At 38.6% G+C, this 25,352-nt stretch overlaps 1 protein-coding gene across 1 annotated transcript in view; it reads left to right on the forward strand.

Annotated features, from left to right (window-relative positions):
- The window catches only part of lpar2b (lysophosphatidic acid receptor 2b), a 43,765-nt gene that overhangs the window by 9,905 nt on the left and 8,508 nt on the right, over nucleotides 1–25,352 (forward strand). Inside the window, exons 3-5 of the mRNA XM_038296605.1 lie at nucleotides 17,178–17,612; nucleotides 20,511–21,005; nucleotides 24,660–24,910. Of these exons, the coding sequence (XP_038152533.1) occupies nucleotides 17,366–17,612; nucleotides 20,511–21,005; nucleotides 24,660–24,910 (993 nt within the window). The 5' untranslated portion in view covers nucleotides 17,178–17,365. The remainder of the gene's footprint in view (nucleotides 1–17,177; nucleotides 17,613–20,510; nucleotides 21,006–24,659; nucleotides 24,911–25,352) is intronic.

Below are 25,352 nucleotides of genomic sequence, written 5' to 3' on the forward strand. Positions count from 1 at the left end.
TTGTATTCAAAATATCATAATTCATAAGTTCTCATTATGTGTTTGTTAGACTAAAAGGGCTTAAAGAGCCACTTGTGGCTCTGGAACAACAGGCTGCAGATCCTGACCTAGGCCTTAGTATGAGGTTAGAAATGAACTGAACAGTCAATTTAATAATTTTTATTTAGGCTGGTTATGATTGGAGAATTGGAAAGTGTTTGAGAAGATCTTTGTTGGTAACTATTTTTTTTTTTTTTTTGAAAAATCAAACTGATATAATCAATGAAGACATTTACATGAATACTATTTTGCTTTGCAAACTGAATGTTATCGAAGCTGTCGAAGTAATTTGCCTCCATGTAATGTACAACATGGTTACCAAACACTTATAGATGGTTAACATTTTGAATTAGTTCCCTTTTCAGCCTCACTTAGAGTTTTTGTTTTTGCACACGTTGAAAACAGTGTGTCAGGAGATTGGTGTCCATGACCTATCTTTCCTGGTTATGGTGCTGCCATGGATAAAGGAGGTAGAGAAAAGATAAGACAGCTGCTATGAAGGATGTCGAAGAAGAATAAAGTAACATTAGTTTATCGGCCAAGGAGAAGGTTATCTAGAAGGGCAAGAGGTATTAGGTTTATAGTGATATTGCAAAATGTTCTTAAAAAATCTGCAAAAAACAACAACTGTGAATTGTCTGCAGATGCATGATGTAGAATATCTTCATTTTTTTGGCCACAGAAATGGACAAATTCTTAATAGAGCATCAGTGTTTATTGATAAGAGAGTTTATGATCTTAAATAAATTTTATGAACCAAACTTCAGGTAGTGCGCAAGTTCAGCCTAACCTTTACACAGAAGACGTAGTTGCCTTATAAAAGTATTCACTCCTCTCAGATTTTCACCCTTATGCACTTTTTAAAAAGTTTGTTTTCCATTATGAGATGGACCAAAGTGTGTATATTTGTGAAATAACAGGAAAATTCAGAGATGATAATTGGTAAACGGGGGTGCAGTTTTGTTCTGAGAAATCCTCGTTTTTTAGGAAAACGGCATTTTGAAGACTAAAGCAAGCAATTGATCGTCTGTGAGGAAGTTAAAGCATCAGAAACAGGTTTTATTAGAGAGCTTTGCGAGGACAATGGGAGGAATTTTACTTCCGTTTTAAGTGTTCACACGACACAGACATGGAGTAGTAATAAACATGAAATGAAACAGATGACTAATGTAACATGTATACAGTTATTTTACAGGTGCTGGTCATAAAATTAGAATATCGTGAAAAAGTAGATTGATTTCAGTAATTCCATTTAAAAAGTGAAACTTGTATATTATATTCATACATTACATACAAACTCATATATTTCAGATGTTTATTTTGTTTAATTTTGATGATTACAAATGACAACAAATGAAAATCTCAAATTCATCATATCAGAAAATTAGAATATTACTGAAGACCAATAAAAACAAAGGATTTATAGAAATGTTGGCCAACTGAAAAGTATGAACATGAAAAGTATGAGCATGTACAGCACTCAGTATTTAGTTGGGCCTCCTTTGGCCTGTATTACTGCAGCAATGCGGCGTGGCATGGAGTCGATCAGTCTGTGGCACTGCTCAGGTGTTATGATAGCCCAGGTTGCTCTAATAGTGGCTTTTAGCTCTTCTGAATTGTTGGGTCTGGTGTATTGCATCTTCTTCTTCACAATACCCCATAGATTTTCTATGGGGTTAAGGTCAGGAGAGTTTGCTGGCCAATTAAGAACAGGGATACCATGGTCCTTCAACCAGGTACTGGTAGCTTTGGCACTGTGTGCAGGTGCCAAGTCCTGTTGGAAAATGAAATCTGCATCTCCAAAAAGTTGGTCAGCTGCAGGAAGCATGAAGTGCTCTAAAACTTCCTGGTATGTGGCTGCGTTGACCCTGGACCTCAGAAAACACAATGGACCAACACCAGCAGATGACATGGCACCCCAAACCATCACTGACTGTGGAAACTTTACACTGGACTTCAAGCAACGTGGATGAAGTGCCTCTCTTCTTTTCCTCCAGACTCTGGGACCTTGATTTCCAAAGGAAATGCAAAATTTACTTTCATCAGAGAACATGACTTTGGACCACTCACCAGCAGTCCAGTCCTGTTTCTCTTTAGCCCAGGCAAGACGCTTCTGACGCTGTCTGTGGTTCAAGAGTGGCTTGACACAAGGAATGCGACAGCAGAAACCCATGTCTTTCATACGTCTGTGTGTGGTGGTTCTTGAAGCACTCACTCCAGCTGCAGTCCACTCTTTGTGAATCTCCCCCACATTTTTGAATGGGTTTTGTTTCACAATCCTCTCCAGGGTGCGGTTATCTCTCTTGCTTGTACACTTTTTTCGACCACATCTTTTCCTTCCCTTCGCCTCTCTATTAATGTGCTTGGACACTGAGCTCTGTGAACAGCCAGCCTCTTTAGCGATGACCTTTTGTGTCTTGCCCTCCTTGTGCAAGGTGTCGATGGTCGTCTTTTGGACAACTGTCAAGTCAGCAGTCTTCCCCATGATTGTGTAGCCTATAGAACTAGACTGAAAGACCATTTAAAGGCTTTTGCAGGTGGTTTGAGTTAATTAGCTGATTAGAGTGTGGCACCAGGGGCCATCAATTTTGAACCTTTTCACAATATTCTAATTTTCTGATATGATGAATTTGAGATTTTCATTTGTTGTCATTTGTAATCATCAAAATTAAACAAAATAAACATCTGAAATATATGAGTTTGTATGTAATGTATGAATATAATATACAAGTTTCACTTTTTAAATGGAATTACTGAAATCAATCTACTTTTTCATGATATTCTAATTTTATGACCAGCACCTGTATATCTGGATTAAAGGTAACACCGCAGGTTCTGTTAGTTAAATTAATCATGTTGCAATGTGTTCATTATGTGTAAGTGACAGCCTGAAGGAAAGAAACGATCTCTGTGATGACTGGTGCTTGCACACGCTGCTCTGTAGTGATCTGACCTGACCCTAACCCTGTAGAGCTCCTGGATGGAGGGGAGGTCATCCCTGATTATCCTCTCTGCAGACCTTATTGTTTTAAGTCCTGCATTTAGTTTTATATACTTGCAGTAATGGATAAATGTGGAATACACCAAAAATTAGGCAGACTGAAAGTAGATTAACAGCTTCTTTTAAAAAAATGCCCCTCTTAATTTGCCACAAGAAGTACTGTCTCTGCTGGGCCTTGTTCTGTAGAGCCTCTGTGTGTGAGGAACATCTAAGGCCCTCACACATATGTTGTGTATAAGGGTAAGTGTAATTTGAACAACTATCAGTGTAACCAGTTTTTGTTATGCTGTGCTGGACAGAACCGTGTGGTAGGGAGCCCACATGTCAGTCAAAGGGCTAATATGTACTGTTATCTACTGTTGAGGACCCTGTAAATTTAAATACCCTACTAAAGGCTGGACTTGGAAGAAAAATAATAACCTTGAGGTATATGATAGACTTACCCACTTTGAACTTTGAAATTTTAGTAAAAAAAATTGTAACGTAAAATTCCATAGCATCTTTAGTACATCTTTATTGGATTATTGACTGAAATGTTTAAATAGTTTGCTGCACTTTTCTCTTTTTGTCCCTCAACTTTTAGTGTTGACTTGTGAAAACGCTTTAAAATGTAGTGTTGCTCATGGCAACTATGATGGATGATTAACCTTTCTGGGGCACCTGCCGGAGCCACAGAAAGTTTCACTCTCTGAGGTTTCAGTACCACAGAATCTTTTTTTTTCCAATACTATTTTATACTTAAAAAAAAAACCCAACAACTTATGATCAAACTTAAATGTAATAGTCAGGCTGTTGAGATTGCCAATCAGCATCACTTTAATGCATGTAATGGCTTGGCCTTAAATATATTTTTTGTAAACCTTAATTTCTTCTTCCGCCTTTTGGTTCTTGCTCTTACCATATGAAAGTAACAGTGCTTTTTATGATCAAAGCTATTGTGTGGATGGTTCAGTTCTGCTAAATGTAGAAATGGTTTTAAACACTGCTAATAGCCTTATGAAAGGAGCCCCTTGTGTTATTTCATCCAGAAGTTCGCAAAGACCAAACTTCTAAAATCCATTTTTTTGACTCTGTATCCACAAAACATGTCAAGTGGTGGTGTCCATCTGTATGAATGTTTCTTTGTGGTGGATGTTAAGGGTATTAGAAATTAAAATGCAATCACATTCTCTGGTGCAGACTGTTTTCTTGTTCTCTATATTTTCTTTGTCTTAATTTTGTGAAGCTTTTGTCTTGATCTTTATAACTAATGTTTAATTATTCATTTCGCCCCATTACTGGTGGAATCCCCAAAGGATTACCTTTTGTCTTGGATTAAAAAAATAAAGCATGAGCTGGTTTAGAATTAGTGGGAGGTATAAACTGAAATTAGGATTTGTTTATTGCAGACATGCTAAGTGCTTCCTTTTCATTTGCAAAGGCAAGTTCGTAAATGCTTGCTCTTTTACAAGAAGTTGAAAAGGTAGTGGTTTGGTTGTGGTGAATTGGTAGCTGGTACACAGTCTTAGTCTTTCACTTTGTGGGCGGCGAATGTGTTCTGACTTTAGTTTCACTGACGGAAAGAACAAGACTTTGCATTTTGTTTCAGGTGCTGCACATTTTTTTAGCATTTTCCTGTTGTGCAACTGCAGGCGTTTGCATAGTTGGTGATCTTGTTCATTTCTTTGCTAAGCTGCTGCTCATTTACTGTCTGAAAGCTGTACAAAACAATTTAGGTTTTCTTGCATTTGCTTTGATACCCACAGACTCTAATAATCTATTATACAGCAAACCTTTGATCTATGGGGCACATTTACACTAGGTAGAAGCACTTTCTTAAAGCTACAGTGTGTAATTTTCAGCGAAATCTAACGTCCAGACTGCAGACCGCAGCAACATGAACATCCCCCCCCCCCCCCCCCCCCCCCCCCTCCCACCGCTTCTCCCCCCAACAGTACGGCGAGCGTTATGGGACAAAATGTCTTCCACGACGTCCACATCACCTACCTTCTCAAGTGATGAGGTTTGTTTTTTTTATAGATAATTTTACAGATAGTATTTCATTAGTCTGTGTAGGGTATAGATTTTCATGTAGACTTAAACCGTTATTTTTTTCTACATCGTTGTGACGTAATGGGAGATCTCGCAATCGCTAGTTTGTTGGCTCTGCGCTGCCGTAGCGCAAAGATGTCTGCCTCCATGGCTGCGAGACCCGCTCCTATGTAATTATAAATAACGAATTCTAAGGCAACGCAAATATTAAGGTTAAGAGGCTGAGCTCGTAGATGATGATAAATAACATAGTCATGTATAATATATTACATTTCTGACTGTATATCCCTGTAATTATTACACACTGTAGCTTTAATGCATACAGTGGTGTAAGTTAAGCAGTGTGAACTGTTAAATTCTTGCAGTAAAGATACACAAAGTATTCTTGATTGTAAAATTAGAAAGTTCTCATATTAAATGGTCTAGACCAGGGGTCTTCAACATTTTCCAGGCCAAGGACCCCCAAATTGATGGCGAGATGGAGCAGGGACCCCCTGATTATATATGTTGTATGAAATTGTTTTAAATCAAACTGGTCCTCTAGTCACTCTATTAGAGATGGAGTAATGTAACGAAACTAATTTTGCCCTAGGATTATTAAAGTATTTCTGATTCTGATTCCTCGTTAATAGGACAGGTGTTGTGAATGATACGGTGCCCAGCTTGAAAGCTCTTGTGTGTCACTAAATGTGTGCATTTTAAGACTGAAAGACATCTTCTGGCTTCATTTATCTGTTTACTTCAGTGTGTTTAATTCAGTTTGTGTATTTGAAGACATTTCAATTAGTGGAAAAAATTGCAGGTGGGAATATAAAAAAAAAAAAAAAAAAAAAGTCTAATCAACCAAAACCTTTGCGACCCCCATGCATTACCTCCGTGGACCCCCTAGGGGTCGCGGAACCCCTGTTGAAGACCTCTTGTCTAGACTATTGGAGTTTAAAAATCACACCATAAGTAAGCTCTACCAACTTATGTCGATAGCGGCAATCTTCAATGTGGGTGCCGTTATAACAGGAAAAGGCTTCACTTTTTAATGTCTGCAGTACAAGCTAAGAGAACAACAGTTTACTGATAACTTGCTGAATGGATTGTAGTAAAGTTTCTTTGTTTCGAAGCTTTCAACCTTAAAGCTACAGTGTGTAATAATTACAGGGATATACAGTCAGAAATGTAATATATTATACATAACTATGTTATTTATCATCATCTACGAGCTCAGCCTCTTAACCTTAATATTTGCGTTGCCTTAGAATTCGTTATTTATAATTACATAGGAGCGGGTCTCGCAGCCATGGAGGCAGACATCTTTGCGCTACGGCAGCGCAGAGCCGACAAACTAGCGATTGCGAGATCGCCCATTACAATAACATGCTGCATGATGATGCTGTTACTCTCCAGTATACTTATTCAGCAATGTCCCTGACGTTTCACAGGTGATGATTCAGTAATTTTCTGTAAAATAATTTTCTGGATATATACCTCGCTTACTTCTTTGGAGATCTTCAAGCATTTCCTCCTCTGCTCTAGTCACCCCGCTGGCACCTCTCCCTCGCCTGGCCCTGGCTGCACGCCCACCCCGGCCTCTCTGCCCTCTTCCTCGCCCTCTTCCTCTCCCTCTTACTCGCCTTGTAACCCCGTGCCACAAACAAGACTTGGACTCTGTAAACGGGGAATATATATTCTTCCAGCGAACACAATCACGCTGTTAAACTAATGACCACAATTACTTTGTCTGTTTATATCACCATGCAAAGCAGCTCACCAAAACGTCACAACGATGTAGAAAAAATAACGGGTATATTTATTATCTTAAGTCTACATGAAATCTATACCCTACACAGTCTAATGAAATACTATCTGTAAAATTATCTATGTAAACAAACCTCATCACTTGAGAAGGTAGGTGATGCGGACGTCGTGGAAGACATTTTGTCCCGTAACGCTCGCCGTACTGTTGGGGGGGAGAAGCGGTGGGTGAGAGAGGTTCATGTTGCTGCGGTCTGCAGTCTGGACGTTGGATGTCGCTGAAAATTACACACTGTAGCTTTAAAGACATAAAACTTGAAAGACTTGGAAATGCCCTGAAAACTGTCAGGCAAGGACTGAACGAGCCTGAAGACTGAAGAGATGGAAGCAATATGAAAAAACAGGCTGTTCTCCACTGAACCAGTTAAGGTGTACACCCAGTGGCAGGGTCAGAACACATGGACCAACCCACCTAGGCTGGAGACTGAACAATACTAAAACTGGAAAGGTATCTGGGAGAAAGAAGCATCCCATAACAATGATGCGTAGACCAAAGAGCACATCTACCAAATCCACTGACACAGTTGAAGTTGAAACTCCAAACTCCAGAAATATGTCAGAAAGATGGCCTCAAATGATGAAGGGCTCCTTTGGCTGATGTTTTCTAAATAATTTATACCTATATATATTTTTTGTGGGACCCAACTACAGGCGCTGTAATTATTTAATTGCAATGAATCATATTTTTTTATTGAAAACCATATATCGGCAATTTAAACAACCCTTTAATTCAAAAACCCTTTTTTGCTCCTAAATTACTAAAGAAATAAACTTATGAGGACATTAATACGTTAAACATTGTTTTCCATCCATTATTTAGGTTATTTAATCACCTGACTGGTTGAAAGGACATTGATGAGATTGGTGAAATACATTTTTTTTAAATCCCTGATCTTTAATGCAAAAAAAAAAAAAAAAAAAAAAAAACTAAAAATGTAACTAAAATGTAAACAGTAGATGAAAATTTTTTCAAGCATAATTCCTCCCCTTGAATATGGTTAAAAATAGTTTGACAAGAGATAAAATAGGGTCTTTAAGAGTTTAACATTTGCTCTATACAGAAGTTCAGTTTATAATACTAACAACAGAACTATAACAATAGAGCACTGCATAAACCATTGCCTTTTAAAGTTAGCTATTTAACATGCAACATAAAGTGCAGTTAAACCATATATACTGTTGGAGCTATTTATTCTACTTGAGCCAGTTACTTAGACAAACTATTCATGTTGCAATCCATTTTACCAGACAGTTGTTTACTTTTTCATACATGGACTTACTTCTGTTGGCTGTGAAACTCATCATCTGGTCCAATGTTAGCTCACTGGAGATTTTGTGCTGCAGCTGTGAATGCTGAGGCTAACGCTGACATTTCTGCCCAGTATTGGTTGCATTGTGATAGTTTTTTAGCTCAAGCACTCTTGGTAGACCTGCACCTGTGATGCTGCTTGTGTGTCAGATTTACTGGTGTTTTAGAAATGAAGACAAAGATTTCTGCTAGCGACTTTTGTTTGTATTAAAAACATTGCAATTAGTTGCATACATTCTTTTTTTTTATGTGCTAAAATCTATATAATTGAAAACATCAAAGTCCAGGTCCTAAAATGAAGCCAGTGTTCTAGTGTGGTCGCCATCTAGTAGAAGGCACCGCTGCTCGTTCTTAGGTTCACTGGTATTTAAAGAGGGGTAATGCTGGAGCAGAAAGGCTGATGGGTAAAGAGTCAGGTCTGGGATTATTTACATTGCTTAATGACAACAAGGATACTGAATTAACTTTATGTGGTTCTGTTTGTAAATGTAAACTCTTGATAAACTACTTAAGGATTCTTTAAAATAGCCCCATTTAGCCTAGTATGTGAATTTCTCTGCAATGCTTGGAAGGTGAGGATGTGTTGATGGAAAACTTTAGGGCATTACACAAAACATTTGTAACGATATTAAAAAGGCATGCTAACAATAAGCACTGTGGAAGGGTAATGCTTTTGTGAGTCAATGCACTTTACAGAGGCAAGATTTAACATTCCTCTTAGAGCAACCAGAACTGTCTGTTTAAAAGCCGTGCTAACAGGACAAAGTCTCTCCCACCACTGATTATTGGATTACACAGGGAGAGCTATATCACAATAACTTCATAGTGACAAATGGTCTGACAGCACCATGACATGTTATGAGTCTGACAATAGACAGGTATTGGTGTAACTTGTGGGATTCAATTTGGGGGGAGTGGGCAATTACTCTAAGTTTAACAAGAGGGTATGTGACATTTTTATATAGTAAATGTGTCCTTGATAGCTTTTTATGCAAAGTAATAAATTTAATAATTGTTTGAAAACACATGTTTAGGTGTGATGGTGTTGGGGCTTTAACTGATTCTGCATATTTACATTAAACGCAACATGTAAGGTTGAAAATAACACCAGTTTAACTTTTACTAATATAGACATGGTAGATAATTTTAGATACCTTAGATTCTCCACAGTTCAACCACCAAGTTCATTTTATGGACACTATGAGCACCAAAGCAAATTACATTTATTTTTTTATTTAACCTTTATTTTACCAGGAAGTCTCTTGAGATAAAATCTCTTTTTCGAGGGAGACCTTAATAAAGATATAGCAGCATGTTAAATCTGAATTTTTAACATAAAGCTTCGACTTCCCACATTTGTAGCGATCCTGAGGCCGTATTATAAGTCCAATCTTGGATTGTTTGTATTCCATTTGTCCATATGGGTTAACAGATAAAACGCAATCCAGCATATTTGTAATAAAAACATTCCATGATAGAAAATAGCCACATAAAGTCTGTTTTTTACCTTTAGAAAAGTTCAATCTTTATAGCTAACCCTAATCGTCTTTTCCAATTAACCTAGCTTTTGAGTCATTCCGAAAAAGTTGGAAAACAATCCACTGGACTTTGTTTCCAAGTTTAAAGACGTTTCGCTGACCCCCTACAGGGGAACGGAAGACCTCGCCTATTCAGCCAGGGCAGCAATTCCCTTTAACAACCCCCCTTTCAGAGACATAGACAGGTATGGGGCATTGCATGCTAACAAAGAAGCCAAACGTCCCTTATTCCAAAGGGGTGGAGCCCTTCATCCGTTTCAATTTGCCTGTAAGCCAAAACAAGGCGTTGTTGGGCTACTGTATAAAGCCTCGAACCTAAAGCTATTTCTGGCATTTTGAATTGAAAAAGCTTCCTGGATGGAAAGCGAAACGACTCCAAACAAAATCCAGTGGATTGTCTTTCAACTTTTTTTGGAATGACTATGACCTGGATTACTGAGAATCTTTACCAGCACATAGCTTCCAAGAGCATTTCTTGTCAACCTTAGGTGTGTTTGTTTTCCTCACCTCCCAGCCTACAAAACAAATTCCCTGTCCCTGTCAATTTCGGTTGAGATTTGACTCTGAGACAGCCCTTGAAGCATCACAATCGCTCCCTCTCAGCCTCCATCTTTACACATGATTGCTGTCATATTATAGCTCATAAAGTCTGGCTGCTATTGGTTAAGTCCTCACGCGATGTCTGGCTGTGTAACCAATGAAATTACCTTTAAAGCAAGGGTAAGCATTGCTAATTTCAATAAAGCTCACCCTGCTGTATCTTGGTTTGTAAAAGCCCACATGCACATGAAAGACTGGATCATTGCACACGGTTAGATAATTAGATGGAAATTTAGAAAAATTAAAATTATTTAAAAAATATTTTGGTATTTTGTGTGTGTAAAAACAATAAGCACAATTTGGCATAATCTGGCACATTCTGAGGGGTCTGGAGACGCTGGTGACACCAGCAGTTTAAAGTCCCATTGCTCTGGAACTGTTACACCTAGAGGTATAAAATTTTCTGCAGTTGTGGTTGACACTATGCAGAATAAATGTAAGACAACGCAACATGCCTGTTCTCAAGCATTTCTTTTTTCTTTTTTTTTTACTACTATTCAAAAAATACCTATTACCGTATTTTCACGACCATAAGGCGCACCGTACTAAAAGGCGCAGTCTCAGTTATGTGTGCCATTTCTGTATTTAACACACACATAAGGCGCACCGGACTATAGGGCGCGTTTTTTATATACAGGTACATGACCTTTAAATAGCTCTACTGCGTATTTAAAAATACAGCGGGCCCAAAACTGAGTATGACTGTGCTTTATTCATGTATTTATTACAAAGTATTAATCAAACCTGCGAGCTGGCCATGAGACAGACGCATCGCAGATGACACAGCGCTGTGATCACTCCTAAATTAACTTAAAACCCTGAAACCTGCCGACGGAATATGTTCGCTTTTATTGCCGGTATCCTGGTGCCTGGAGTTTAAATTATTTAGATGAAAAACACCTGCCAGCCGCCGCAGTGAGGCTGCTGTCGGCGCACCGCTGGTATGTGGGGGTCTGAGCGCCTCCGACAGAAATAGATAATCTGGATGAACTGACTGCAATTATGAAGTTTTCAGGTGGACTTTCTCACTTAAAAACATATTAAAACTACTTTATTCCCACTGATCACAGCAAATATAGCTGCAAGATTTAGATTATTTAGATGAAAAAACACCTGCCAGCCACCGCGGTGAAGAGGAGGAGACCCGGCCCAGAGGCTGCTGTTGAATTAAGTTTTCAGGTAGAAAAATAGAGCGGGAGCAAAACTGAGTATGATTGTGCTTTATTCATGTATTTATTACAAAGTATTAATCAAACCCATCAAAGTCCTCATCCTCTGTTTCTGTGCCGGGTGGCTCCTCAGAAATAATGCCGGCTTTTGCAAAAGCTTGAACAACAGAGCCAGCAGACACATTAGTCCAAGCATCAACAATCCATCCTCAAACTGTGGCGTAACTTGCCCGGCGCTGCCTTCCACTTATCCTGAAACTGTGGTCTCCGTCTGTCATCCATCGCTCCCACGCCGCTCGCAGCCTTACTTTGAACGGCCGCTTCACACCGATGTCGAGCGGTTGAAGTTCCTTTGTCAGACCCCCGGGATAACGGCGAGCACAGCGTTCATTTGATTCACCTTTTTTTTCACATCGGCTGTGAGATGGGCACGCAGCGATGGTGATGCGTGGAAAAAAGCACCTGGTCTCCTCACATACACCTGCCTTTCATCATCTCCTCATCCATCCAGCCTTTTTCATTTGCGTTAATGTCATCAGAGCACTGTGTCTGTCTCGCTGTCAGCTCCCAGATCAGCTTCTCTGATTGGTTGATGCGGCGCGTCCAGCAGCAAAACTTCAATTTTTTCATCTCGAGCAGCAGCAGCGCGTTGGCGGTGCGTCAGATGCTTAAACGCTCCCGACGCGCTGCGCCTGCTGCTCAAAACGCGCTGCGGGACCTTTTGCTGCACCTATACGCGCGTCAACCATTGACTTTGCATGTAAACTCACTGCTTCTGCTGCACCTGCTGGGTCCGGTTCACACCGATGTCGAGCGGTTGAACAGCGAGCACAGCGTTAATTTGTTTCCCCATGTTTTTCACATCAGCTGTGAGATGGGCACGCATGGAGTCACAGATTAACAGCGATGGTGATGAGTGGAAAAAAAACACCTGGTCTCCTTACATTCAGCCACTCTTTCATCATCTCCTCAACGAGGTGGTCTCAAAAGTCGCAGTTACAACACACATAGGGCGCACCGCACCAAAGGGCGCACCGCACATTTTGAGGGAAAAAAAAGACGTTTAAGTGCACCTTATAGTCGTGAAAATACGGTATTTACAACAACTTTGAGTCATGTTTGAACTGATGCAGTATCCAGTTGCAGTTCCTTAGTCATTTGCTTTTCTATTTGGGTATGCAAAGAGGCGAGGATTACTTAAAATTAGGTGGATGTTAATGCAATCCAATTTCATTTTTTAAGCACTTAAACAAACAACTACAGCTGACCAAAGTGCTACACAGAAACTTTCTGTCATCAGAACCTTACAACACCAGGCTGAGCATGTCCCTACTAAAACAGAAGGGAAATGCAAAGAACAGAAACACATCAAAGATGCTCTCTAAACCTGTGAAAACCCAAACTGGGCGTTTGTCTAATCAGCAAGGAAATCCAAAAGACATGCAGAACAACAACGGTAATAAAATAAAATGCAGAAACATCCATCCGATATGTTGCTGGAGTCTCAGAAAAACTCAAGAGGATTTTCTCCAAATACAAAAATCCCAGTACATTTCAAACAAACAAAACCCTTAGACAGAGGCTAGTGCATCCTAAAGACAAAACCCCCAAACCTAGATGAGTGGAATGGTGTATGCAGTTCAATGCAGTGAGTAATGCTCTGACCTTTATATTGGAGAAACCAAACAATCTATCCACAAACACATGGCTCAATATAGAAGGGCTATCTCCTTCGGAAAGAAGACGTTTCAGACAAGATTGTGCTGTCCACATACACCTTAAGGACAATTTGAGGACCATAATGTCACATTTTAGATAAAGAAGACAGGTGGTTTGAAAGGGATACAGTGGATTTCTTCCCAATACCATATCAACTCCCATCGTTATGCAGGGGGCACAAAATGTCTCCCCAGGTCAGCCAGGCCAACAATGACCCTTAACGACTGCCTTTTCAGTGGAGTGACCATTATCAGGTGTTGCAGACCAATAACAACCTCAACGACTCCCATTATTAAGGGTTGGAGCTGGTTTTCCAGTTTAAATGTAAATGTTTTCTAAGCCATTACAAGGCTTTTGTTGGGCTATTATATAAAACCCTGGGACTCCACACTAAGCCAGACATTTTGAATTTAGAAAGCTTCCTATATGGGAAGCAAAACCTCTTCAAACTCGGAAAAAAAAGTCCAGTGATTTGTTTTTTAACTTTTAACTTTTTGTAATGCTGTACAGTGAAAAATAAATATAAAATAAAACGAAACATAAACTGGTACAGATTAAGGACAAAAACAGCTAAGGAATTAAACTCTAAGCAAACTGTAAAGCTGTTGATATGGGGGTTGACTGGGAGAATCACAATATGTGAAGAAGTTTTCATTGACACTGAGGTTCACTGTGGTCTAATGATGTTCATTTCTGCTACAAGGCAGTGGTTGCCATACAGGCTAGATTAACAAAACTGAGGGTTCTGTATAGATACAACCGTGTTTTTTTCTCAACCAGTTAAAACTCTTCTGAGTTTTCTGCTGCACTAAGGAATGCATTGATCTTATCTAGAAATTATTTTATATACAGATTTCCTGTTTTTTTTCACTGTCGGAGACGAGAGTGCTCAGCTTGTACTTATCTGTGTGCCGCAGTGTGTTAGCAGATTGAAAGCAGTGCACATGGTCTCCCTCTCTAAAACCAGCTATCACTTCCTATCAGCCTATCATCTAGGCTCCCACTTTGTTTTCCGTGTTGGATTTAGTGTTTCTTTTCACACCGCCTTGGTTTAAGGAAGCTGGTCGCTAAGGCTTCCTCTATGGGATTGTGCACAAACGTGTGCGTGCGTGTGCTTGCTGCATCCCGCTTGTTTGGATTGAGATGAAGTTACATAGTTGGATTGCATAATTACGAGGTGTGTCTCAGCTGCAAGGAGCTGCTCCGCTCTTTCTACTGCCAAGCAGGCTGAACTTGGACCCGACGGTGCTGCCGTGTTGTCGTGCTGCTCTAGTTTCACGGGAGAGTGGAAAGTATGTCAGACAATGTTAACTCCAAATGCAAGTTTACCGTAAACAGAAGATTAGGCTCCTTCTTTCTGAGATTTGCAACTCTGTCTCGCTGTGAAGATGAAGTTCTGCGAGACATGTGCTACAGTTAGGTTTTCTGAGAGAAATAGTTTGTATAAATTTATCACAGTTCCAGAGTGTGTGAAAATCTAGAACAAAAAATACATCTTGAGCAAATGTTATTTCTTTGACACAGAGAGATAATGGTTACATCTGCTGCTGTGATGCAGACCAGTTTCTCAGTATCGTTGAATTTAGGTTTTCTCTTTATATATTATAGAACAATACAGATGTAAACCAAGTGGTAATTAGATTTAGATTATGATCTCTGCTTACCAGCTTGAAGTCTGGTGCCTAAAACATGCCTGTGCTCGTAGTCCGCTAACTGTTGTTATAGAAGAATGTTACTTTTAAAGGAGGAATGAGGGACATTTTTTTAAGCCTCCACATCCTGGCTGTTCTGGGTTTTGTTTGTTTTGTTACTGGAAATATTCCTATTTTTATTTTCAGTTTTTGCTTTTAAGAGCTGCAGTAGTAGAAATGTTCTTTTAGCCATCAGTGTGTGGCAACAGGTGGGAGGGGGAAGCACTGCGGTACTCTCTGCCTCAAACAGTTGAAGTATTCTGTGTACTCCAGCGTGCTCTGCCTAGGGCTGAAACAAGTTTTCAGATTAATCCTGATCGATTATTGAAAACATTGTCAGCTAATTAAATAAGCGATTAATCGTTAACTGGAGTATAGAGACTGTAAAATATGCCTTTAGCTGACAGAGTGACCCACTTAGACCAGTAATTATACCGAAAATGTAAATCAATAAATACATAATTTTGCATCTAAGGTAAAAAAAAAATGTTTTCATTGGTCAATATGATCTATCCAGAACTCCCTAAGTGGAAAATGTTTTAGTTTCACCTGGTTTAATTTCCTTAGAAAATCTTCTTTAAAAAACCTTTGGCTATCCAATTTTTAATCGATTGATCGAAAAAATTATTGCCAGGTTAATCGATTTGCAAAATAATCATTAAAAGGCAAAGGCAAATTTATTTGTATAGCACAATTCAGTACAAAGACAATGCAAAGTGCTTTACATGATTAAAATACAGGAAGATAAAACAGAATCAAAGCAAGTAGGAAAAAAAATTAAAAAAATGAATACAAAATAAATAAAATAAAATAAAAAATGCAGAAACAAAAAAAAGAAAATTAATTTTAATTAATTTCAGCCCTTTTTCTTTGACATCTAACTTAAGACTTTAAACCATAGAAACAGTATGATAGAAAACAAATGACATTTTAAAATCATGTAGAGCTGAGGATAATAATTTTACATTTTTTATATTAGTTTTAAGTATCTACAGAAATAATTATTGAAATAAAAGATTTTGCAAGTATTTACACTTTACAAGTGTCTTTTTATTTGACCCTTTATGACTAAAACATTGTTTGGTGAACAGATGGACCCATCAATAGTTAAGCGTCAATGCAAATGTAAACCTGCTACCTAATTTACCTGAATATATTTTTGGTCAGAAGTTCACTCGCTGTTCTGCAGACGTGACGTCAAACGCGTCCATGTTGAATAGGTCTGACCTAGCAAACAATCGAACCGTTCTATACAAGAAAATGTTATTCCAGATAGATTTTGTGGATACTCTGAAACGACATCCAGCTCATCAACGACACCAAAGGCGTTAGAACGAGCAGAAGAGTGCTGCGGTTCTGTGTTTTGGCCACAGGTGGAAGTTTCATTAGAAAACTCTTTAATCAACATTGGTTTTAATCAACCTCTTTAAGTTTGATTAAAACCAGCATTGTGGTTCTTCCACAGTCTAAATTCATACAGATGTCATTGAACATTCTGACGGGGACAGTTTTTGTAATGTGGGGAAGACAGTCTGACTGGCAGAAGCAGCAGGTTGTTTTGAAGGTGTTTAGCTACTGAAAAAGGGAGATTTGAGATGGGCTTTTAGCTCTGCAGTCTTTTTCTTTGTCATTAGTGGTTTGATAATTGCCATTTTTTGGGCCTCTTGGAAAGGAACTGACAGAGGAAGGTGTTTTTTTATTATCAGAGTTAATCCAGATGTTATGACAAGCAGGGCTTTCTTAAGAAGGGCTGTGAATAAAACATTGTGGAGAAGGAGCAGGAGAATGAGCTTAGCTGATGTATAATTTCTTCTGAGATATTTTAATTTTATTTCGTAAAATGGCAAAAATCTAGTCAAGCTAATTTCACTTGGAGACAAATTTTGAACCGGACTTGATATTGAAGGATACATTTCTCCAGCTCTAACCTCTTATGTTTTTTTAGTCAGGAGAGTAATTGCAGCCCCTGGTAGAGTGGAGCAGATGCTGCAGTCACAGTTTGGGACTTCACTTGAATTCAAAGTGCAGTTATATCAAAACTGCCTGTAAAGAAAAAAAAAATATTAGGCCCTGCTAATGTTTTGCACTTAATATTTGTTGTACCTATTTCATTAACAATACAGGTTTTATTATGTGAATTTCAGAGTAATTTACTGTAGTAGTTTGTCTTTGTATATTCAGAATGAGTAAAGTTGCTCTTTTTAATCAAGGTTTATTATTTGATCAATTATACTTTGGTTTCCTTTTTAAAACTAATCATTTATTTCTTTATAGATATCCTTACTGCTCTGGAAGACACTTAAATCAGTAAAGGCTTAAAACTACAAACTGGATTCCTGTATTCCTCCTTCCAAGGGATGGCACGCTGATCTGCAACCCACTGAAGAAGAGCTTTGATCAACACTCCATCTTTTCACTCCTTTTTTATTTCTTCTCTGACCACCCGTCCAACCACCGTCACCATGTTTTCAAATACCACTGAATGCTACTATAATGAAAATGTCAGTTTTTTTTATAAAAAGACCGGAAAGAACATAAGTGACGTCTGGCGCAAACGTGATTATGCAGTGGTCACTTTGGGCTTGACTGTTTGCTTCATAGTTATTTTTTCAAACCTTTTGGTAATAGCAGCCATTTTTAAAAACCGACGTTTTCACTTCCCCATCTACTACCTGCTGGGTAATCTGGCCCTCTCAGACCTCTTCTCAGGTAATACATTTTTAAATACTGTCATATGAATTAACTGAGTTTGTTAACCTTGTAAAATATACATTTTACCTCAAAGGATTCTAATTGAATTTAAGCAAATGTCTGCATTACCTAAAAGCACTGCATCCTTTATTTGTTTATTTATCCACCTTATCTTATTTGTTTATAATCACATTATTTTAGGTTATTGAGAATAAAGGTTGTTCTAAACGCTTGGGTAGAAAGAGCCTGATCTTTAGTTTTGGCCTTTGTGTCTTCTCAACAACTGAAGAAGTTTCTTAAATTTAACATTAGTTATTGGTTTACTGTTTTGGATTAGGAAGTACAATGCATACATACATATATATTAGGGATGCACGATATAATCGCCCCCCTATCGGTATCGGCCTGTGTCAGCCTTAAAACTGAATATCGGACATCGGCCACCCCACCGATATTTAACCCAATATTTGGTCAGCTTCTGAGTTTCTAAAGTCTAAAAAATAAATACTTCTTCTTCCTCAAAAACTTATTTTTTACAGACTAAAAACTTCTAAAGACGAGGGAAAAAATAGTGATACATTAAAATATCACAATATCTTCATATACTAATATATTGCCATTTAAAAACACCATATCAATCTCTTTTACTAATGAATATTGCTATATGTCATCTTTATGCTACGAAATCCCCCGAAAATTCACGAAATTTTGCCATATTTTTGTATGTTGATATATTGACGCGGTATCGATCTATTTTACTAACAAAATCTCACAAGAATTTGCAAAATATCACGAGTGTTTGTAACAGAACGATGAAATTTGACGAGATTTTGAAAGTAAAATAGATTGATACCGCGTTTTTAAAAATCAATTTGATATCAGCATATGAAAATATATTTGAGTATATTATTTTTCAAAGTGTCAGAAATGGATAACAAAACTGCTATTTTCAATGACTACTTATTTTTGTCCAGCTTTAACATCGGTATCGATATCGGTTAACGGCTACATGAGTTTTAAAATAATCGGCATATCGGATATCGGCCAAAATCCCAATATCGTGCATCCCTAATATATACATATAATAATAATAATAATTGAACTTTATTGATCTCACATTAGAGAAATTTACCTCTGCATTTAATCCATCCCCTTGGGGAGCATGGGGCTTCCATTTTACTGCCATAAAGGGTCTTGCTCAGAGACCCAGAGTGGCAGTCAGTGGAAGTGGGGCTCAAACTCAGAACCTTAGGATTGCAAGCTCTATGCCCTAACCACTAGGTCACCACTCCCCTAAAATGACACAGTGATAACAAAGCCTAAATTAACAAATCAAACAAAACTGGAGGGAGTGGCATTACAAGTGTTTCATGTGATCTAAAAGCAGGTCTGATGAATTGAAGAAAGCATGTCGATATGGAAACAAAACTCTGCTAATATTGGCCCAGCTAATTAATCTGTCTCTCTATCATGTAGCAGCAAACACAGCCCCTGGAATTAGAAGCACTGCTTACAGAGCAAAGTTTCTTCAATCACTCGTTGTTGGACTTCGAGTTGAAACAATTAAGCAGAATAATGGTAATCAATTGATGATTGAAATAATCGACAACTAATTTAGTAATCAATGAATCATTAACAGAACTATAGAGTCTCTAAAACCCAACCCACTTAGAGCAGGAATTATATATCTATGGTAAAAAGAAATTGTGCAGTCTGTTAATATCCTCTATCCAGAACTCCTCAAGTGGAAAAGTTTTAGTTTCACTTGATTTAAATAATGGAAAATGAACTACTTTCTATCGATTAATATTCGAAAAAAGAATCAACAGATTAATTGATTAGCCAAAGAGTCATTAGTTGCAGCCCTAATCGGATTACACTAAAAACAGAGAACAATATCACAGTTGGCATCCATTTCATTTCAACAATGGCAAACTGACAGCATCACACAGCATCATTGTTCGTTGCAAATTATAGAGTTATAATTTGTTATAAACACAATTATAGAGTAAATTATGTGTCACCTATTTTATTCATTTTTTATACAGTGAACTTACAGGTTCCTGTTTTGTAATATCAGATAAATATACCTAAGTTTAATCATGTTTAAGAAAACATTTGTTGTTGTTGTCAGTATTTGATATAGCTGAGACAATCTATTTTTTAAAATACGGTTTTCTATTCCTATTCCTAGTTTTTATGGCAGCTTAAGAAGAGTGAAGAGTTAAAGAAGGAGCAAAGTAGGGCAGGATTCTTCAAAAAAAGAAGTGGTAGTTGGTCTTTGTGTAGAACTATATTAATCTCTTGAGGTTTGATCATTTCGTCCAACCCCCAACCTTCAAAAAAGTGTAATCAATATCAGTGTAATACGTTTGAACTATTTATTGTATACTTTTGCTTATATGCGCTGCCATCCCAACACATGTGCTATAATTTGATAACAGACCAGTAGATTAAAAAGACATGACATTGTGTATGGAATGTAGGGGATCTTTCTTCTTTTTCTGAGCCAAGACACTAAAGTCTGAAGGCCTTACTGTGGTTTTCTGTATATTTGGCTTTACTCTGCCCAGTCCTTGTGTGTAACCATGGTAGCGTGTCCTACAGAGATTGCAAAAGGCAAGGAGCAAAACAAATGCAAAGCAACATGCAAACATAAAGCAACCATCTATGTCATGACTGATGGATTCCTATTCAGTTTCGACTAAAGCAAAACCCAGGTCATCATAGACCATAACAAAAAAGCCTGATGATGTATTAATCAAGTCAACCCAAAAAATAGAGTTTTGTGATTTGGAAACACAATATGTTTAAAGTAACAGAAAACTTATGAATTGCTTAAGATGTTTTATAAAAGTGTTTCTGTCTGTTTTATCTTTGTTTCTTGCAGTAATTTCTTAAATATTCTCTCCCCAGGTATCTCCTATCTCCACTTGATGTTTCACACTGGTCCCTGGACCATTAAGCTATCTCAGTACCGATGGTTTCTTCGGCAGGGGCTTATCGACACCAGCCTAACAGCCTCTGTCCTCAACCTGCTTGCTGTAGCTGCAGAAAGACACCAGACTATTTTTAACATGCAGCTGCACAGTAAGATGAGCACAAGGAGGGTTATAATCGTCATATTATTCATCTGGATGGTGGCAATCATTATGGGTCTTTTCCCAACCATGGGATGGAACTGTGTGTGCGACCTGGACAGGTGCTCCACAATGGCGCCGCTCTACAGCCGTAGCTTCCTGCTGTTTTGGGCTGTTCTTAACTTAGTGACTTTCTCCATAATGGTGGCTATCTACACTAGGATCTTCCTTTACGTAAGGCACAAAAGCAAGCAGATGTCGGAGCACACAACCCAGACGAGGCACAAAGAGACCGTACTCGGCTTGATGAAGACAGTTTCAATGATCCTTGGTAAGGAAGAAAAATCTTAAATGTCTCCATGACTTTAACTTCAGAAATTTGTGAAATGTATTCATTTTTGAGTCTGTTATTGAGTATTTATTTAATTATTTCAATTAGTTTGTTTCCTTTGTTACTCAGATGTTTTGATATTAATTGGTTTCTGGTCAGGGCAGTAGGACTGACAACTGCCCTTGGACTCACAGAATGGGGTTAAAATCATTTACGTGATACCGTTGAGCACAATGAAAGTATTTCATAACATCACAAGTTGTCTCTGATTATAACAAGCCAAACAACTCTGCATGCAGTCAGAGTTGTTGGAGTTGAACTGGAAAGAGTGAGACAATAAAGCACACTTACCCCCAGATTCCACATACTCCGTCAACGCTCCGCCCCTCTGACGTACAACGTGCGGAGCACTTGTCTTTCATGTAAATCAATGAGAGCTGTTCCACATCCACTGCTACTCCTCCGCTCGTCTCCGTCCACGTACGTCTTCTCCGTCCGTCACCGACAAAATACAGAGCCGAGCTATTTTTTGCTCCGCTCCGGTCTGGACAGGTCAAGACCCGCAATCGCAATCGCACCAAAAAGGAAAAAGAACATCGAGAAATTCCGGTTTGTCAAATTAAAATATAGTTGCAACAGATGGGAAACTGCAGGCACCAGGATAATGAAAGCGAACATATTCTGCTGGCAGATTTCTGCATTTTAAGTTAATTTATACGTCAATAAACTGTTTCAGAGGAGTGATCACAGCGCTCTGTGTCATCAGCGATGTGTCTGTCTCACGGCCAGCTCCCAGGTTTGATTAATACTTTGTGCTTTATTCATGCATTTATTACAATCATACTCAGTTTTGCTCCTGCTCTATTTTTAAATACGCAGTAGAGGTATTTAAACGTAGTAGAGGACATGTACCTGTATATAAAACCCTATAGTCCCATGCGCCTTATGTGTGTGTTAAATACAGTAATGGCACACATAACTGAGACTGCGTCTTTTAGTACGGTGCGCCTTGTGGTCGTAAAAATACGGTATATATTCTAGCTTTTTCTCCGCCTCGAGCTTCCTTTCCGAACATATGGCTTTATGATCAGTTCCACGCAAATTAATCGTGATATAATATATCTTGTTTTATAAACATTTTTTATTAAAGAATTATAAATGCTGCGATAAACATATTTAATTAATTTTAATGCCAATTAAGGCCTTAATTTTAAAAAAAAATAAATAATGAATTGTAATTATTTTTAATGATCTGCGGAAACCCTGGTTAATTTCCGCATGCTTTGCTGCTTTGAATTTAATCATCTCGCGCATGCCCTCTACGATCTCCAAGGAACTCAGAGCGGAGCGGACGGGAGCCACAGCGGAGGCTGTAGGCTTTGGTTTGCGCAGGCGGTCTGGAGCGCAGCGGGGCGGAGCGCTGACGGAGTATGTGGGATTTCGGGGTTACTCTGCCCTGGCTCCCTTCCATGTTTTTCTCTATTGTTTACTGATTTCTGTCGCACTGGTGACATCATCAACGCATGATCTCCTTCGGCTTCTCCACGTTCGAGATCAGGGTGTTTTCTTTGCACCAGTCCACCTGCTTCACTGGTCAAGAGAATCAGCCTAAAAAAATCTGCCAGAAACTGCCACAGCAAGTTGTTATGGCTGTGATGCAAATTATGGAGATTACCTAAGTGTTTTTGCATGGCTATAGAATATATAATATAAATGATAGTACAGTCAATGGCACTACACTGAAGTAAAACAAACGCACAGGTTAGGAGAACTCAGGAATATAAGCAGACTCCATGCATGATTTTACCATTTGAAGATGCCACCTGATTTGCAATTTATTTTAACATTTGAATCAGGTGTGTTTATTTCAGTTCGCCCTATGTATTTACCTTTCATTCTGATAATGTGTTTTTATTCATTTAGTTCAGTAATAAAGGGGGTTGTAAAAGTGACTTTTTGTAGGGCTGGTACCAGAAAGAAAACGGTACATATTGCACATCCTCACTACTATAGAGGCCATTTTGACACACGATTTGGCTCCCAAGGGGCCACTTTAACAGGCGTAGGATGGTCCTTAAAATGTAGCCATGTATTTTTATTTTGACTGCAAGTAATACCAGCATTCTGAAGACACCATTGCATGTCTCCACTTCTGAACCAGATGAAGTATCTAGGAGAGGGGTTAAGGATGAGAGGGATTGGAAGTAAGCCTTTAAACAAGAGGACTTTGAACTAAACGGATAAATCATGGAAGCACGAGAGGAAAAATGAACAAATCTGGTCAGAAATTACAGGAATGGTTTAATCACTTTAATGACATTAAAGGTTCTTACATGGTTGGTTGAGAAGAGAGAAATTGATCTTCAACTTGGCCTTTTGTGAGGAATAATAAAAACAGCAGAATTATTCAAAAAGCGACACTCTACTGCATCATGTCATAAGAATGTGCCTCTCCCCTATTACTAATACATGTCTAAGTTCAATAACTGAAGATATTTGACAACTTTAACCTGCCAGAGGTTCAAATGATAAAATCTGAGTTTTCTTATCTTATTTAGCAGAGAACTCACAGAAAGAGAGAAGTACATGCAAGTTTCAAGTAAGGCATTTCTTTAATGGCACAACAGAGGCTTTAGGTTTTGTTTTTCGGAGAATAGGTACAGTTCTTTTAAGAAGTTACTAGACCCATCCTGTAGGGATCGGTTTTAGTTATTTAGGTTTGTTTGTTTGCTTGTTCTTTTCCCTTTTTAATGGAAATCTTCCACCCTCTTCTTCTGAGAATTGGAGAGTTGGTGGTTGAACTGCCTGATGAATGCCTTTACATGTCTATTCTTGTCAGGGAAACCATTGCCTCCCCTACAAAACCCTCATTCCCTCCTTTCCTCTGACATAGCTCATATATTTGGCACCTTTCCTTTATTCTTATTTCTTCCACCTATTTTGTCTCTCAAGAGCAACAAAGTTGATCAGATTCCTTAAATGTTGAAAAAAAGTGTCACACGCTTTTGTCGTGTCACTTGGCAGCTGAACAGTTAGGATCCAGCCGTTTGACTTTTAAGGTTGAGGAAAAACTCTTGAGCATGTCCGGACATGGAGCTGCATAATGCAAGTCTGTTAGGAAAAACAGCTTTTGCAAGGATTGGATGACAACCAAGAATTTGTAATCCACTCCTTTCCTTATTTGTACTTTCTCTTTTGAATAATTTAGATTTATAATGAGTTTGAATTGTTTTGTAGATCTGGAGTTAGCAGAGGGACATTTTAGGTTAGCATGAAACGGGGGGTCTGGTTGCTGTGACCGTGGGGGGATTGTTTAGCTTTCTAAGGAATGCATGGCAGGTTTTTGATCCTAATGCTCACTTGCACATCATTTTACCAGTTCTGTCCACAGTTTGTTTGTGTGCATACATTAGTCCTGGGTGTCCGGCATGGGTATGCATTCCTGAGATGTCTAATCAAGGCTTATGATAATAAAACCTGATCGTACAGACTAAACCCATTCCACAAGCCGGAATGCTCTGAGTCCATCAGGAAACCTGTAGATCTCTCCCTCAGCCATCATCAATTATCAACTTCTTCATATTCTTTGTAAGACCTACTTCTTCACGCTAAAGTAGGGATTCTCTAACATCTTTGGTTTTTTTTTCCTAACAGGCCTGTTTGTGCTCTGCTGGACACCAGGTCTTGTTCTACTGATGCTTGACGGCATCGACTGCGAATCGTGTAAAGTGCTGCGCTACGAGAAGTACTTCCTGGTGTTAGCCGAGTGCAACTCTTTCGTCAACCCCATCATCTACTGCTTCAGGGACAAAGACATGAGGAGGACCTTCAAGGAGCTGCTGTGCTGTTTGTGCAACCGGAATCGCGGCCAGACAACACGAGACAATCACTTTACCACCCTTGAGGTACTGTCCGAAACCAACGGAGATGACGTCATCAATCACAAACAGAACAATTCATATTAAAGACTCCTTTTGCTTTCAAGCCAGACACCTTAGTTGACTGCTGCTTGTCATTGTTTGGCGATTTGCTTGTTTAGCTTTCTTACAGATATATTGGAAAATCTCAACACTTATTAAAGTACTAATTTCTATGTATAACTGCAGCGCAGAGAAGTGGAATCCTGCCAGAATATCAGATGTCTATCAGATCACAAAAACTAGCTTTAAGAAGGACCTGAATCTGCCCTATGCTGCTTTCTAAGTTCAAGGTCTTTGTGTTGCTGTCCAGCTTGCACATAACTTTTTATACTATTGGCTTGTTTTTTTCCTTCTTTTTACATGAGCTAGTTGTTATTTAGCCTGCTTCCAAGTTTTCAGATGTAAATAGCTCTGCTTCCTGCTTCTG

This window comes from Cyprinodon tularosa, unplaced genomic scaffold, assembly GCF_016077235.1.
Source record: "Cyprinodon tularosa strain WSP-4 unplaced genomic scaffold, ASM1607723v1 ctg372, whole genome shotgun sequence".
NCBI lineage: Eukaryota > Metazoa > Chordata > Actinopteri > Cyprinodontiformes > Cyprinodontidae > Cyprinodon > Cyprinodon tularosa.